General features: G+C 37.3%; 2 protein-coding genes across 3 annotated transcripts in view; both read left to right on the top strand.

Moving 5' to 3' along the window:
• LOC131326907 (dormancy-associated protein homolog 3-like) overlaps nucleotides 1-14,862 on the top strand; it is a 59,267-nt gene extending 44,405 nt beyond the window's left edge. Inside the window, exons 2-4 of the mRNA XM_058359816.1 lie at nucleotides 11,688-11,864; nucleotides 12,084-12,215; nucleotides 14,514-14,862. Of these exons, the coding sequence (XP_058215799.1) occupies nucleotides 11,750-11,864; nucleotides 12,084-12,215; nucleotides 14,514-14,617 (351 nt within the window). The 5' untranslated portion in view covers nucleotides 11,688-11,749 and the 3' untranslated portion in view covers nucleotides 14,618-14,862. The remainder of the gene's footprint in view (nucleotides 1-11,687; nucleotides 11,865-12,083; nucleotides 12,216-14,513) is intronic.
• LOC131326905 (uncharacterized) lies at nucleotides 3,545-6,589 on the top strand. Of its 2 annotated transcripts, none has more exons than XR_009200127.1 (2): nucleotides 3,545-5,244; nucleotides 5,905-6,589. XR_009200127.1 is itself a non-coding variant. In XM_058359813.1 (2 exons), exons 1-2 carry the CDS (start codon nucleotides 4,867-4,869, stop codon nucleotides 5,969-5,971), a joined length of 1,026 nt encoding a protein of 341 aa, XP_058215796.1. In that variant the 5' UTR covers nucleotides 3,545-4,866; the 3' UTR covers nucleotides 5,972-6,589. The 2 variants fall into 2 exon arrangements, 1 of the variants encoding a protein (XP_058215796.1); XM_058359813.1 differs by having other exon boundaries at nucleotides 5,324-6,589.
• Nucleotides 14,863-18,161: the final 3,299 nt, after the last annotated feature.

Raw genomic sequence — 18,161 nt, 5'->3', positions numbered from 1 at the left:
GACTCTTTTCCATAAATTGATAAAGGAAACGAGAATCCTTGATATCCTGGGTTTCCTATACGAGCTGGGAATCCTATGGCAATAAGGGATGCTTGGGCACCAAGCATCCGAATGTCTATATAAACAGAGCAAGCCTAGAGGTAAAAGGTACGCAATACACTGCAATCTTATTGCTTTCCTACTGATAATTAGGGTTTGATCATTAGTACGAAATACTAACAAAGGCATCGGAGGGCCTTTGCCACGAGAGGCAAAGGTGCGCTCACACCTTGTCTGTTTTGCAGGATAAGGGTTTCTCTGACGAATCAGGGTTACGTTCAAGAGCCACGTGGAGCCGCTGCATTCCAGTGCTGTTCAAAGCACTACTTGAATTTATCCACCTACACCGAACACCAAACAAAACTAACAAAGCAACTAAAAACTTATTACCTACCACCAAAACACCCACCTGATCTAGAGAAACCAAACCGGGACAAAGATGTCAAACTGGGGGAAACCCAACCGGGAAAAAGAGGGCACAAACCGACCCTGGAAACTAACTGAAACCTCTACCCTCCTACCTCACCTTATTAAAACCACGTCATCGCCTTAGCATATCAGATCTGAGGAAGACAAGGAGGAGAGACGTGTAATGACCCACTTCAGCTGACTTGCTAAACCCTTAGCCCAACTACATGGCTCAAAAGGTTAACCTCAAATTATATTGTAGCTGCTTGTGTTTTCCTTATATTTTTACATTCCTTTTAATTCTCCCACCGATGTGGGACAACCACAAAGTTGGGTTCTCACAATCTCCTCACCTTATGATGTAATGTCCTCGTTGCATTGGCCCAGCAACCTTCCCCTGGTGGTCATAGTATGGCACTCAATTTTGTACAGCACAATTAATGTGCTCGTACCAGATTCTAGAGGTGGCCCCCACCATGTGGACCAGGGTTGTACTCTAATACCAACTGTAATGACCCATGCCAACTGACCTGTTAACCATTCGCCTAACCACATATCTCAAAAGGTTAACCTCAAGTTATATAGTAGTTGTTTGGGTTTCCCTTATATTTTTATATTCCTTTTAATTCTCCCACCGATGTGGGACAACCACAAAGTTAGGTTCTCACAAGACGGCTCAGCACAAGCTCTTCATCACCGACCGCAGCTGCTATCATCATCGATGGAGACTACCCTCACCAGAGCTCAACTAAATCCTGGCTTTTACCAATCGGAGGCTTAAAGCAGATCGCAGACAAGTTTGAGCAGAGGATGAGAGAAGGTAGAGGAGAAGGAGAAAAAAAAGGAAAGGTGGGGGGGGGAGGTGGAGTAAGAGACGGGCAGCTCCCACCACCCAGATGAAACCCTAATCGCGTCTAAAGGGAGGGGGGAGGGAAGGTATAGAGAGAAAGCAAAGTGAGAGCAACACATATATGATGTTTATCATACACATGATTGCACAACGCGAAAACACTATTACCAGCGCCAGCGTTAAAGGCATGAAAACCATCGGTAAAATTATTACCAGCGATCTTTGCGGCAGTAAGATGACCGCCGTTTATTCAACCATCTGGAAAGGAAAACGCTATTAATGGCATTTTTATTGCCGCCAGTAAAAAGCTCCATACTATTAATGACAACCTCTATTGCTACAAAAGGGTTTTTTTTTTTTTTGAGAAAAAAAATTAGTGCTAAGATTTGAATCTGCAACCCTTTGAACGATACCCAAGCACTTAATCACCCAACTACAAGAAGTATTATGTTTTACTAATAATATTCATGTTCCACATCACTATTATTACTTGTAGTCTTAACATAATCAGAGCTGCTGTGAGTACATAGGGCCACCCCTGATAATTTAGAGACTTAAAGCAATTTTTAAAATGGGACCTTGGTACTTTTAACAAAAAAAGGTTCCATATAGGTGAATAATATAAGGTAAAATGATTAAACATATTATTTTAGTTTCGTAAAATAAAATTTTAAATTTTGTATAGCATTAGAAAATATAAATCAAACATAACGAAGTACTACTCAGCTTTTTCTCAAACTAATCATATTATTAATTTTAATTGAACGAATATCATTTTTAACAACAACAGATCAAATTATTTATGTTAAAACAATTTTTTATCAAAGTTTGTTGATTGAAAATAACTTATTTTTATTCAATAGTGCTTTTATTTGTGAATCTGATATTAAAGTTAAAAGTAGAATTAAAATAAACAAAACAAAACAAAAATATAATCTTATCAAAATATTTATGGTGTGCAAAAGATTTGAACATTGATCTTAAATGGCATCTACAACTACTAAAGCATAATTAATTGATAATAGAAGAGGTGCAAGAGTCATTATCTACACTTAGATCAAACAAGATAATAAGAAAAAGAGTTTTTTTTTTCCTTTATCCCCTAAACTATCTAACTTTTCTCTACTTTGTCCCTAAACTATCAATTTGGCGATTTCATCCCCTTAACTATCTCTCCGTTACCCACGTGATCCAATCGATAACGGTTCTAACTTTTTGGATGGAATGGTGAGCAAATGATATGATACAGGATGGAATAGATGATCAGTAGGCCATCTGGATCAGAACAACACGACACGGCCTGCCACGGGTTGGAGTGCTGAGCCGTACGGCATTTTGGCTTTTTAGGATTAAATCCCTTTTCTCGGAAACTGTTCAATCCAGCTACCAACATCCCTTTGGGACTCGAATATCCCAGTCGTTTTGCAGAAAAATCTTTTATAAAGAGGCTCGTGTGCCTATCACATGCAACCCAGCCCAGAAGCCAGGGGCAAAATAGGCATTTCAAGTTTCACACCTTGTAAAAAGAAAAAGCCCTAAATTCACTCACCCCTTTCTCTCCACAGACGTACACAACTATGCTTCTGAGTTCTCTCTTGTCTCTCCTCTCTTCCTCCAATCAAATGCCATACATTTAACGTTCATCCTTGCTCGCTTCGATTCCATCCTTTCTCGGTCCATCCTTGCTTAGTTCATTCACTGGGAAGGCAATGAATGATGGATGAGTTGAGGCAAGGGGATAGGAACTCCATCCCCAACTGTAAGTACAAAAAACTTGTTTTTATTTCCGATTCAAAAGTCTGGACTATTTAATCAAAAAGAAGGAAATCTCTAGTTTCACGCAGCACATGTACTCCCCCCAAGATTGTAGCCCGAAAGCTTTCCGAAATCAGTGTGGGGTATTGGCCAAGCAAAAAAAAAATCTTTGTAGGGTTTTGTCCGGGGTTTGTTCCGAAATCAATGTGGGGGGTTTTGGCCGAGTAAATAAAAAAATCAATGTGGGGTTTTGTGTGGGTTTTGTCTTGAATTTTTTTTGAAATCGGTATGGGGTTTTGACCGAGAAAAAAAAATTCAGTGTGGTGTTTTATGTGGGTTTTTTCTGGGGTCTTGTGTGGGGTTCTGTTTATGATTCTCATGCATCGTTAAAAATCAGTTCAAAAGCAGTTGTCTGGGGTTTGTTTATATGACACAAGGGGTCCCCTTTGTATTAAAAAAAAAAATTCCCGAAAAAGTGGGGTAATATGGTCCCTCTTTAGTTGTATAAGTGTATAATTATAAACATATCCTAATTATTTTACTTGCTTGTTTTGTCTGTTATTGTCATGTAGAAGTGCACCCTGATTTCTTCTCAATTAAAGTCCATCATGGGGGTGTTTTTTTTGCTGAAAGAGGTAGGAAGTCCTATTTTGGTGGAAAAGTTAGCTACAGTGACTATTAGAATAGGAAAATTTTCTCATTACTTGAGTTGGATGAAATCGGTAAAAAGTTGGAGCTGAATGATGCACTTGAATACTACTACAAGGCTATGGATGGAGGTTTCAAAATTATTCAAAATGATGATCAACTTATCGATATGGTAAACCATATTAAGGATAATGTTGTTGATATTTTTCTTGTCATCCCTAATACCGTTCTTGATGATTTGCTTGACGTGGATGTTGGTAATTGGGAATGGGAGAGTGGGACCTTTCCAGAGAGTGTGGTTACCATTGATGATGTAGATATGATAAAGGGGTTAGGTGGAAGTGTAGCTGATGATGACTCAGATTCTGATGCAAACTATGATTATTTTCATGATAGCGATTATGATTTAAGTGATGAAGATGATAGGATTTATGAGAAGAATGTTGATGCCAATAGTGAATGGGATGGAAGTAGGAATGCCGGGGTTGTATCCCCAGCTGCGCCAAGGAATAGAATAGAAGAAGTATCGGACTTCTTCATGCATGCTCCAATTGATGAAAAAGATGATATTTTGGGTGAATCAGATGATGCAGAATATGAAGATTCTGAAGATGGGTTCTTAAGTGGATCAGATGGTGAAGGTGATCCAAAAGTGAAGAAACCAACTGTGTTTAGGCCAATAAAAGGGAGAAAGGATCCTGTTTTTTGTGAGGGTATGATATTAAAGCATAGGGCCCAGTTTGCTGGGGCTATTAGGCACCATTCAATTCTGCAAGGGAGAGAGATAAGATTCACCAAAAATGAAACCACAAGGGTGAGGGCTATATGTAAGGTTGTTGTTGATCCAGATGATGGGATAAAGAAGTTTGAGTGTCCGTGGACAATTTTTGCGTCTGATATAGGGAAAGACAAAACACTATAGGTAAAAACTTACATCCAACACTATATATACCTGTGGTAGAATTTGGTGGAACAAGCTGAAGAATAGCTCTTGGGTGGCAATGATGTACTTTGATGATATAAGGATCACTCCTAGCTTAAAGGTATCAGAGCTAGTGGAAAAGGTTAAATCAAATTTCAAATGCAATGTTTCAGTTAACCAATGCTATAGGGCAAGGCAGAAGGTCTTGTAAAAACTTAAGGGTAACATTGCAGAACAGTATGTAATGTTATGGGATTATTGCCGTGAGATCAACATAACCAAAACTGGTACAAGTGTTTACATCCATTTGAAACATGACCTTGATGGAATGCCTACCAATGTGTTCCAAAGATTTTATATTTGTTGGGCAGCTTTGAAGAAAGGGTGTAAAGATGCTTGCAGACCAATTCTTGGAGTGGATGGGTGTCACTTGAAGACATATTATCCTGGTCAATTGCTAACAGTGGTGGGTATTGATGCAAATGATCAAACTTTTCCTATGGCATATGCTGTTGTGGAGATAGAGAACACTAAGACTTGGACATGGTTTCTGAACCATTTGATTCTTGACCTACAAATAGAGAATGAACCTACTTGGACAATAATTTTAGATAAGCAAAAGGTAAATGCAATTTATGTTTGTGTTTACTTTAATGTTTTAACTTGTCACCAATTTTGTAACTCAATTTATGTTGTCCTAGAGATTGGAACATGCTATTAAGGAGTTGCTACCAGAAATTGAGCATAGGCATTGTGTAAGACACTTACACAACAACTTCAAGAATGTTGGATATGGGGGTCAAGTATTGCATGATAAGTTGTGGAATTTAGCCAGGGCAAGTTATGTGGGTAAGTTCAACTTTTTGATGAGAGAACTAGAGAAAGAAGACCCAGGGGCATTGAAAAGGTTGTCTGACCCAGATAGAAACCCTTGTCATTGGTCTAGGTCACACTTTATTGTCACCCCCAAGTGTGATATTTTACTCAACAATCTATGTGAAACATTCAATAAGGCCATCTTGCCTGCTATGGATAAACCAATACTCACCATGTTGGAAAAATTGAGGACATATTTCATGAAAAGGTTGGTTGACAGAAGGGCATTTGCTACAAAATGGGTTGAAGAGTTGGGTCCTAGGATTCATGATAAGATTGAAAAGATTAAGTCGAGGTATGGTGACTATATAGTAAAACTATGTGGTGAGGGAGAGTTTGAAGCAAGACATATCCGTACTAGTCATCAGTACAATATTAATCTACAAACACACACTTGTTCTTGTAGAAGATGGGACCTCACTGGAATTCCATGTGAGCATGCTGCAAGAGTCATAGTTGAATCAGGTGGATAACCAGAGGAGTATGTTAGTAAGTGGTACTCAAAGCATAGCTACTTGACTGCATATGGAAATGTAATGCATCCCATGAATGGTCCTGATATGTGGGAGAAGTCAGGTAATAATCCAATCAAACCTCTAGACTTCAAAAGGCAACCTGGAAGGCCCCGTAAAGCAAGAACGAGGGAAGCAGATGAAGGTGCAAGAAAGCCCTTCAAGCTTAGTAAAATAGGGATAAAAATGACTTGCAGAAGATGTGGGATACAAGGGCATAACACAAGGACATGAAAAGCTCCTGTGGATGCCCTTTCATCAAGCTCTAGAGGAAAAGGAAGAAACCCCACTCCAACTTGAATGTCTTGTTATGCTTAAGTTCTTTATTTTTGGGATCCAATTTGTTGCATTTGGGGATCCATAATGTAGTAATAGTTATGCATTTGTCTTTATGTTGGGAACTGCTCAGACTTGTTCAGTTATGTTGGTCTGTACTTATGTTTTAGTTTCAGTTATGAACACTTTTGTCTTTAGAACACTTTTGTAATGAACTTGAAATATGTAATGGAATATGGTTCATTTCTGTAACATTATAATGACTTTAGTTCTACTTTGTTATAATTAAATATGGTTCAGTTTTACCACTTTGTGTATGAGATATGGTTCAGTTCTACTACTCTGTGAGTTCAGTTCTTTTGTGGTCTGTTTGTCAATTGTATGTATGATCTGTCAAGTTCAAATGCAATGTTTCTGTTCTGTTTTCAGGTTCAAAGGCAATGTTTTAGCAAACGTGCATTTCGGTTGCATTTTTTATTTATTTTTTGTTTATGGTTGAATAAGAGCAATTATGGACACTTGTTGTATACTCGGGAAAAAAAATTGAGACTTCAATTTATTCCAGAATTTTAGCAAGAGTTTTAGAATTTCTCTTCCTGAAGGATCCTAAAGGAATCCTGTATCACTGGAGAAATCAAATTGTATAATTGGGTAGTTGCAGAGGAAGAAGAAGCCATGGAAGAGAGGGAGGGAGAGAGAGAGAGAGAGAGAGAGAGAGAGAGAGCGAGAGAGAGAGAGAGAGAGAGAGAGAGATTTAAGTTGTTTTACTCTGTTTTTTGATAGCAGGTTTTGCATATAATGGGTCAGAGGAAGAAGCAATGGAAGAGAGAGAGAGAGAGAGAGAGAGAGAGAGAGAGAGAGAGGTTGCTCTGTTTTTTTTTCATGTTTGGAAGGAAAAATAGTTGGCACCAGTGGAGTGTGAAACCTGAAATGTCTATTTTGCCCCTGGCTTTTGGGTTGGATTGCATGTGATAGGCATATGAGGCTCTTTTCCGTCCAAAAAGTTAGAACCGTTATCGATTGGATCACGTGGGTAACGAAGAGATAATTGAGGGGATGAAATCGCCAAATTGATAGTTTAGGGGCAAAGTAGAAAAAAGTTAGATAGTTTAGGGAATAAAAGAAAAAAAAATCTAAGAAAAAAATAGTTTGCAAAAAGACAACTCCTGGGATTTGAACCTCGGGTATGGATGAAATAAATAAGGTCTCGTTCCGCTAATATTCTTATTTTTAAATAATTATTTGCCACTTTATAAGATATGTCATTCTCTCACAATATATCACTTTTAATTCAAAAAAATAACGAAATTTGAGTACCTTCTCTATGAGGGCTCGAACTCAAAATCTCTCCCTTTGAAGAAAGAGTAATGAATCAACCATACTAAGTGAGCTATTTATTCTTCATGAGGTCACATTTCAAATTTTACCGAGGCCAATCATTTCAAACATTTACAGTACATACACAGAGAGCAATCAATTTTTACCGAGGCCAATCAAATTTTTTCGGGCGGACAGCCCACAGAGAGTAACACATATATGATGTTTATCATACACATGATTGCACTACGCCAAAGTGCTTCGTTTTCCTTATAAGGAATAACGCTCCAAGCGTAGGGCTTAATACGTCAGTTGAAGCATAATAATTCGAAAATTCGGGATCGTACCCAATGGAATAATTAATACGGCTTTGCTGGATTTGTAGATGCAAGTAAGGGCTTTCGGCTTTTAGACAGCCAACTTGGTTTTACGTGAGTAGTGGAAATGAAAATGGGCTAGATTGAAAAGCTAATAAACTAAGATAAAAGACAGGTTAGGTCTAGAAATTACTAACACTCATGACTCAAGTCAAACTACATTTCTAACCCAAATACGCGGTTCAGGATACACAACTAAGGTTCCCGAATCGGAAAATAGAATGGTTCGATTACCAAGCTAGCTCTAGAATTTATTTAGCAAATGCCTCGTGCGTCAGAGCTCCAAGTATCATGTGTGGTAGGTAGGCGATGCTCCTACCTACACATGATCAAGGAGATTAACACCTTAGCGATTTGACAAATAAACCCGAACCCCATATTGATTCCCGAACCAAAGGTTTAAACTTTATGATGAAAATCGCAATCCTACTTGAGTCATGAGGTGCTAATCACTCCACGACCTAACCTTGGAAAATTACTCACACATATCTATTGAGATAGGAGCAAGTAAAAATCTACTTAACATAATTGAATTAACAACACTAGAAGAAAATTGGATTAAACGATAGATCGAGAAATTTACTACTCCCTCCGTCCCTTTTTAAATGTCCTGCTTCGTAACTCTAACTTATTAAAAAGACATCATCATTACACCTTTCACATCAACTTTTTCCTCCACTTTCCCTACTTACCCATCATCATTACACTTTTACTCACTAACTTTTCAAAATAAAATCTACTTTTAGGGACAAAATAGACAATACACCAATTTTTACCCCCCTAACTTTACAAAATGAACACTTATTAAGGGACAGCCCAAAATGAAATACTGGACACAAAAAAAAGGGACGGAGGGAGTACAACTTTAATAAAGACAACAATATCAAAAACTAATTAACGAAGACAGAAAATAAAAATTCAAATCTGAAAATTGAAAAACATTCAAGAACAACTCAAATCTAGATCTAGATCTAAAATTATGTAAGCAAATCTAAATCTACTCCTTAGTACGCGCCCCGCATATTCTTCAGGAGATGCTATGAAAGTCCCCTCGGAAGCCCTCGGTATCGATCACGAAAGCCTTAAGTTGCTGTGATAAGGGCTCGATACCGATAGGAGAAAATGAATGGTATCAATACCGAACCAGTTAAGGAGTTGCCACTGAGCCAATCGGTACCGATAGACGAAAATGAATGGTATCAATACCGAAGGCATTAGAAGCTAGCTTGAAGAGTGGTCGGTATCGATACCAAATTTTAAATGGTACCGATACCGAGGTGCTTAAGTCCAGCCCTTGGTCTCTTGCTCTGCCTTGCCAATTTGAGAGCCGTCGGGTCACTTCCGGGTCTTGACACGTCTTGGATACGCTTTATGCTTTAACACCTCACTATTAAGTGATTTTCCTGCAAAATAGGATTAACAAGTCCTACGCACAAAAGTAATTAAAAATGATTAAGTTAACAAAAAGATTGAACTAAAACTAGATAACTAGCGCACCCATAATTGTATTGTCGGGTGCTTATCACAAAGCACTATTACCAGCGCCAGTGTTAAAGGCTTGAAAATCGTCGATAAAATTATTACCGGCGATCTTTGCGGCAGTAAGGACCGTCGTCTATTCAACCATCTGGAAAGGAAAACGCTATTAATGGAATTCTTATTACCGCCGGTAAAAAGCTCCATACTATTAATGACACCCTCAATATCTCTACAAAAGGGGAGTTTTTTCAGAAAAAAATTAGTGCTAAGATTTGAATCTGTACCCCTTTGAATGATACCCAAGTACTTAACCACCCAGCTACAAGAAGTATTATGTTATACTAATAATATTCATGTTCCACATCTCTATTATTACTGGCAGTTTTAACATAATCACAGCTACTATGAGTACATAGGGCTACCCCTGATAATTTAGAGACTTAAAAGCAATTTTTAAAATGGGGCCTTGGTACTTTTAACAAAACAAAGGTTCCATATAGGTGACTAATATAAGGTAAAATGATTAAACATGTTATTTTAGTTTTGTAAAATTAAATTTTAAATTTTTTATAGCATTAGAAAATATAAATCAAACATAACGAATTACTGCTCAGCTTTTTCTCAAACTAATCATATTATTAATTTTAATGGAACGAATATCATTTTTAACAACAATAGATTGAGTTATTTATGTTAAAACATTTTTTTTATCAAAGTTTGTTGATTGAAACTAACTTATTTTTATTCAATAGTGCTTTTATTTGTGAATCTGTTATTAAAGTTAAAAGTAGAATTAAAACAAACAAAACAAAACAAAAATATAAACTTATCAAAATATTTATGGTGGGCAAACGATTTGAACATTGATCTTAAATAGCATCTACAACTACTAAAGCATAATTAATTTATAACGGAAGAGGTGCAAGAGTCACTATCTACACCTAGATCAAACAAGAAAATAAGAAAAAAAATAGTTTGCAAAAGACAACTCCTGAGATTTGAACCTCGGGTATGGATGAAATAAATAATACCCCGTTTCGCTAAAGTTCTTGTTTTTAAACAATTATTTACCATTTTACAAGATAGGTCATTCTCTCATAATATATCACATTTAATTCAAAAAATACATAGAGTATTTATTCAGTTAATAGAACCCAGTCTAAGTATTCACATACCAACTCTGCCAGATCTCATAATGTACTAAAATGCGAAAACTTTGTTATATACAATATAAACTTGTTATATGGAAAACGAGGCCCTAGTTTTTGCTGAAATTTCGGAGACATAAGACGATCACACCTTCGACTTCATCCTAGGTTCGGCCCTATGAGTACATATCTCCCGTACATATGGCTTTGGGACCCGTATCACGAACATGAGTGAAGCCACTCATTTTTTCCAAGATATTTTTTTAAGGTTCTTGTAAAAAATCAGCTCAATCGTATATCGATAATGACATTTATGAAACACTCCTAGGTCTTGTTGTGCTCCAGTTATAGGGGAGGATCAACGTGTTTGACCAAGTAGGTATGCAAAATCAAATAATTGTTTGTCATTCTTTTTATGTTTTTGTCAGACGATAGGATGTTAGAGGTTAGTTGTTAGTCGTTACAACGGGAGTTGAGCACGTTACAACGGGAGTTGAGCACCTCCTCTATATGAGAACTCGAACTCAGAATCTCTCCCTTCGAAAAAAGAGTAATGAATCAACCATATTAAATGAGCTATTTGTTCTTCATAAGGTCACATTTCAAATTTCACTGCGACCAATCATTTCAAACATTTACAGTATACCACTGGTGGGTTGCCTTATCTTGAATTTTAGAATTTCAAAATTAAACGAGATATACACAAGTTGGCTAGACATCCGCTTATCTGATTAAATTATAGGAGAGGATCCGAGTCCCATCACAGGCGGCTGGCAGGCTAGGGAAGAAAATTCTTCGGCTAGCAATGTAATTTCTGACAATGTGAAGCCCAATGTTAAACATAATTGGAGAAAGAAGGGGCAATTTAGACTTTCCGATTACAGTGACCGGTTAACTTCACACCTATCAAACCCCTATCAATGCCGATCTTATCTTTACGTGCTCCTAGATCGACCGTCCTTATTGCTTCAGATCCAACTGACCCCATCCAACGGCTCAAATATCTCCCATCCTCTAAGAAACGTTCGACATTTAACGCCCACTCCGTCGATAAATATCTCGCCCCCACTCAAGTAATCAGGGACTCTCCCTAGTGTCGAGTCAGTCCCCGTTGACGATACGGCGACTCGCTATCGTGCGCCATGAGTTTACTCGACAAGCTCTGGGACGACACAGTTGCCGGCCCCCGGCCGGAAAGCGGCCTCGGAAAACTCCGTAAACACCCGACGTTCGGCTTCCGATCAAATCCCGGCAAGGGTACGCCCCTGTCACTATCTTACGCCCGATGCGCTACGAACGCCTTTGAACTAATGAACTCTCATAATTTGTGGTCGAATTTCGAACAAATGTGTGAATTTAAGTACGATCGAGAAAAAGTTCAGATAAGAATGAATGGATGCACGTGATTGGTTGGAATTCTGTAACTGTGGCAAGGGATTGTTAATTGTTGACCGTTTGATTTGTTTTGTTGAGCAGAATCGGACGGTGGAAGCACGGAGGAAGCGTTGAAGGTTACGCGGCGGATCATGATAGTGAAACCTCCTACGGAGAATGGCTCGCCACCAGTTTCTCCGGCGGGGTCTACTCCACCGGTATCTCCTTTCGCCGGTAAGCATGATCGTCCTTTTTTGGCCCCGTAGTGTACGAAGGAATAATGTCACGCACACAAATATGTCAATACAGATTCAAATACAGCTGTGTTCGATACAATTACAAAGACGGAAATATCCATGTTCGGTGTTCATATCATTTCCGGTGTATTAAAAGGTTTATTGTGTCCTTAGAAAAAGCGAACCTTTAGTGATCTAGAAACATCCAATCCATTGGTAATGGTAGAAGGGTAGTTTGGTCATTTGATGATGATGTCAATTTATCGACGGATAGTGGAAGGCCAAATGTTAGGTGGAAGTCATTACTCAATTAGCACTCCTTTGTTAGCCTAGACAGATAGTGACACGTATGTGGATTAGTATTGTCAGTGTCGATATCCACGTGGTATGACTTGGAATTAGTATAGTTTAGGCTTTCAGTATTTTTACTAATAGTGTAGCATTTCTGTCATTGTTAAGACAGGGGACACCCAGATATTATTGGGGTTAGGTCAATTATTCTCCAAATGATGATTTGTACGTATATGGATCTACAATTATTTGGGTGTCTGCAAGTTGACTAATTATTAGGTAACCCCCAAGTAGTACTGTGTGATATTGTTGACATGGTACTACTGTGAATGAAATTATAGATCCGTTTTCAATCATCCGTATACGCGTGGTATGACTTTTCCTTTGTATATATGGAGTCTATGTTTGCTCACCTTCGTAATAGCGTAGCGTTTTTGTCACACTGTTAAGATATTGGGAAGCAGATATTATTGGGGTTAGGTCAATTATTCTCTAATGCGATGATTAATATACGGATCCAAAGTTGAGTAATAATTGGGTAATCCCGGAGTATGTTGACATCATACTTCTACGAATGAGTTGTAGATCTACTTTGAATAATCATATATGCAAGTACTTGTTCATGCTCCACTTGTAGAATACGAGGTACTTGTTCACCCTCCAATTGCAAAATTTATCACTCCGTAATGGTGAATCATAGATCCGCTTTGAATAATCATATACAAGTACTTGTTCACGCTCCACTTGCGCATATGATGTGCAAACTGTAGAACTAGTAAATATATTACGGAGTACTAGAGAATAGAGTAGAGTAGAAGTATATGGGCAAAACAAAGGAAACAAACACGGCTAAGGAACCTTGAAAGTAGAATAACGCATAAACCAATTAGGTCACTGAAAGTGGATGAATGGCAGGATTTTCTTAGGATTGGGTCTTACCTACCAAAATTTTATAATTTGAAGCAATTCTTGCTCTTTTGAAGACCGATTTCTTCATCCACAGAATTGTTGCTTGAAATTGGGTCTACCTACCCGAATTTTATACACTTATAGGATGATTGGTAGAATCGCTGGATGTCATCATTAGCAAAAAAGATATGAGAATCACTGGACGTCATTATTAGCAAAAAAGTGTACTATAAAGAAGAATAAAATTGGGGCCATGTATAAAATTCTACTCCTAATACATAGTCGTTTAGGCATACACATAGGCAATCTTAGATCTAGACATACATACACCTTTTTGTGATAAGTTGAAACCCAATTAATTGCTGGTTTTCAGGTTGCTAATTTTCCTTCTCTATAGGTTAAATAGGTTTATCAAAGATTTCGTTGTTAGACCTTATTCCACATTGGCTAATTACAACCTTCAAACCTCCTATACGAGTCTAGATGGACTCGCCAATCATTACCAATTAAATATAAGTTGGATGCTTTAACATGGTATCACAGCTAGAATTTGAAAACTTCTCGTTGATTATCTCATTGTTTATGCCTTGCATAAGTGTGTTTAATTTGTTGCATTGTGATCCCAGTGTTTTCTGTCTTTTGTTTACCTCTCCATTTGTTGATCAGAGTTACACATGGAGGGGTGTACTAGTTTTTTCAGATGAGCTAATTACGAACTATGAAGTTGGTATATGAGTTAGGCTACCTTTCTCCTTTTGCCAATTGGTTGAAAGGTGGATGCTCTTAGCATACATTAATAGAATATATGAACGTAATAAACTAGCTACCATAGAGTTGAAGTTGGCTCTCTGCGCTCACGCACACAGCTAGGATTTCATTTGGATGTCACTCCTTTATGTTTCGTTTTTAGTTGTCGAATCCATTAAATACTAATTCCTCTCTTGAGAAGTGTTTATAGATAGATATCTTCTGCTGGCTCGTCTTTCATTCTCTCTTTGGATGTAGATATGAATCATACAGTAAGAAATGTTTTGAGTTGGTGTGTGAATCCTTTCTTCATTTCTAACATAGATTTTCTTGTGCGTGATATTATTAGGAGTGGGAGAGGCAAGTCGGTTTCGGAGGAGGTCATTATCAGATGTTTACGAGAAAGCAAATAGGCTTGGACCCGGAAGCCCTCGTCCTCCTTATGACGTCTGATATTTGAGGGACTCCTAATTTTCTCATCATCAAGCGGCAAAAACGTTCCCTTCTTCTGCTTATGTGTGCTCTGAGCTGAGAATGTTGTGTGCATATAATCTTCGTTTTGTGTATATGTGATCAGTTTTGTGCATATCTAGTGTGGCTGCAGTTGTGCTGTTTAGTTCCAGTCTTGGCGACGAGGCAAGTTGAACTTTGTAAGAACTTAAGAGTTTGTTGTTATGTTATTTCTCTCTCTCTCTCTCTCTCTCTCTCTGCATTTTGGTGTCAGATAGGATTGTGTTTGACAAAGGGGAGACAATGGAAATAAGCATGGGAGTGATTTGAACCAAGGGACCATAAAAGATGGGAGCATCCACTCTCCCCCTCTGTACTTGTGGTGAGGAATCGTTAAAGGGGGAGAGTGGATGTGTGGATAGTAATTTTTGGTCATATGGCTGGTATTTTGTGGATTGTGTGTAGTCATACGTGCGGGCCTATTTCAATGGTGTGTTCCTCTTTTCAATCCCTATGTGGATTATGTATTTTTATCGGTTTGAATACGCGAGTCTAAAAGTTGAATGAATTGGATTATTACTAAGATAGACTTGTGATGATCTCACAAACTTGGACAACTTAATGTTTCACGGCTGATATATAGGTTCAACTCAAAACATTTCACTATTTCGATGGTCGCGGGTATAAATGTTGGTTTGCAGGGGAAAAAAAATGAGAAGGTAATTTTGTGAGGTCACGGTATGTGGAAAAAATCTTTACAAATGAACGAAATTTGCGTTGTATAGACTCCTAGAAGTTTACTGCCTGTTTGTCGGGGGACTATGCCACCTGAATAGGGCATAACCCGGATAAGCTCCCAGACTCAGAGCCAGCCCAACCCCAAGAGGGCATCCTAAAAATTCTAACTTTCAGGAGCACTCTAAGAGCATCCACATTGTAATAAGCAAATTGGTATGGATAAGCAAACTTAACAACAATGCTAAAAAAACTCCTCACATTGTAATAAGCAAAGTTACAAGTTTTTTAGCAAATAACCAAATTTCATCCATTCCATAACCAAACTTAACAACTTTTACCAATAACCAAACTCAATAACCAAACCTAATAACCAAATTCAAAACTAAAAAATTAAAAAACACCTCACATTAGAATCGTCTCATCGAGACGAATAATTTGGCGTGATCGGGTGCGTGATTGGAACTCATTTGCAATTGGACATAGGTACATTGCGTATTGTGGGGGTTTTTTTTATAAGGATACAAAAATAACCAATGTGGAGGTCAAGTTTGTTAAGTTTGATTATGAACTAAATGGATAATCAAATGCTGACGTGGCACATTTTGGTTATCGATTTTGATTATTCCCATTGCGGATGCTCTAATATTTTCACTATTTGAGTTTGACTCTTTTTAAGCCCAATAGAATGAAACAAATGTCCAATTAGAGGGAATGAGATAGCCCAACCTACCATCTCATGAGCCCAAGTACCCAATCCACTAAATTTCCAAAATCATTTCTCCCAAACTACCAAATAACACCTCCCCAAAATCGTTTCCCTCAAAACTTACCCCAAAATCTTGACAATCTCGTATTTTGTATTCGTATGTAATGATTAGTAGAACTTTATATTAGTTTAGCTTTCTCGTATTGTGATTATTGCTGTAAAAATTGTTAAGTATTAACTCTTTGATGTCACACTTTTTTTTAATTGACCTTGGACACTAAAAATCCTTGGGCTGGCCTGCCTGGACTCATCCATATCCAGGGTTGGCACCTTGACTCTTGGATTGCTTATCCCACTAGGAGAAGGAAGAGATTTGCAGGCTTGCAGCAGGAGAAGGGAAGCCCACCCTCACCCGTCGTTAGCTAATCCAAGTGCTCCAATTTACTGGTATGAGAATAAATTTTTTACACCGCGGTATAAACATTTATTTTCTCTAAATTAATTGCATTGCGTCACGTCACCATGTTTTATTAATTGGGACCACTATTTTGACACATGTTGCAATGCAATTGATTTGGAGGAAACAAATATTTATACCAGCGGTGTAAAAATTTATTTTCTACTGGTATACTCCCTTGCCCCCAAACCCCAAATGCTTGACATCATTTTACCATTTGATCTGGACTGCAGTGATGGTGTTCTGATTTTGCTATTTGCTTAGATTCTTTTTTGTTGGAAGTTTGAAACCCTAGTTTCAAAGATTTCAGTTAATTTTCACTTAATTTGTTGCTTATCTTCGAAGCCCCATCAAATTGTTAATTCTAGTATATTCATAATTTATTATAGTCTGAATGTTGAGAATGTAAAGCAAAGAAAAAAATAGTTATCTAATTCTTTATATTCTGAAAACATACATACTTAAAATTGAATAGATAAAAAAGGAAAAATAAACAAATTACATAAGGGCAACTAAGTAATTTGTTGCATTTTTTTTCATTGTCTATCACTCTTATCCACTCAATACTCATATTAGTACCAAACAAATCAAGTATAAGCTAATCTCCTCGTTCTTAGAAAACCAAACAAACACCTTCTTAACTAATTTCTCATTCTTAACTAATCTTTCTTTCATATCTTATTCACCTCTTATCTCTCATTCTTCCTTATTTCCAAAATCTTAACCGCCTGACAAATGGCCGTTATGTTGTAGTTGAACGGATCATCATTTTTCTTTTAGTATTTTTTTTTTTGTCAGAGGACATGGATCTGAAGTGGAAATTTGATTGAAAGCCAGTGAGAGAAATTAATACAAGAAGCCAAAACTCATGACAGTTGACGGTGGTGCTCCTGTGGGAGACCCATAACATATTTGGTCGCTTTCATAATTTTCTCTGATAATTAACTTTTCTCCCTTTTTTATAACAATACTTTTTTTTTTTATTTCTTTTGATGTGAATTTACAAGTGGTGGTTCTGTGGTAGACCGATGACATATTGCTCGCTTTCATAAATTTCTCTGGTAATTGATTTTCACTCTTTTTTATGAACGCTCTTTTTTTCCACTTGTCATGTGAAATTACAACACCAATCTTTCATTTGTATACTCTTTCACATTTGAAATGACAGATATTATAAAGGGCAAATTTTCGTAGTCGTCCCTCTATTTTTACGGTTATCTCAATTTCACCCCTCTAGTTTCAATTGTTTCAATTTCATCCCTATAGTTTATTTTACATTTCAAATTGGTAAAATCGTTAACACCATTAATGAAACTAACGGAAAAATATGATTAAAAAATTAAGTGCTCCAATTTTCAATCCGGTTGAACCAGTGCGAAGATCTTACTTTTTTATCATTTTATCCTAAATGGTTGTAATGAATTTTTGGCTCTAAGGCCTTTTCAACGAGTACTTGAAAACTCTTTATTTAGTTTGAAGGCTCTCTTAGGGTGCTCATTGAAAGGCCTTAGAGCCAAAAATTCATTATGACCATTTAAGATAAAATGATTAGAAAAATAAAATCTTCACACCGGTTCAAGCAGATTAAAAATTGAAACAGTTAATTTTTTAACTATATTTTTTAATATATAAACAGTGTAAAAAAA

This window comes from Rhododendron vialii, chromosome 5a (genome assembly GCF_030253575.1).
Source record: "Rhododendron vialii isolate Sample 1 chromosome 5a, ASM3025357v1".
NCBI classification, from domain to species: Eukaryota; Viridiplantae; Streptophyta; class Magnoliopsida; order Ericales; family Ericaceae; genus Rhododendron; species Rhododendron vialii.
Note: the sequence above shows the minus strand (reverse complement) of the source record. Positions and strands in the feature narration are given on the sequence as shown.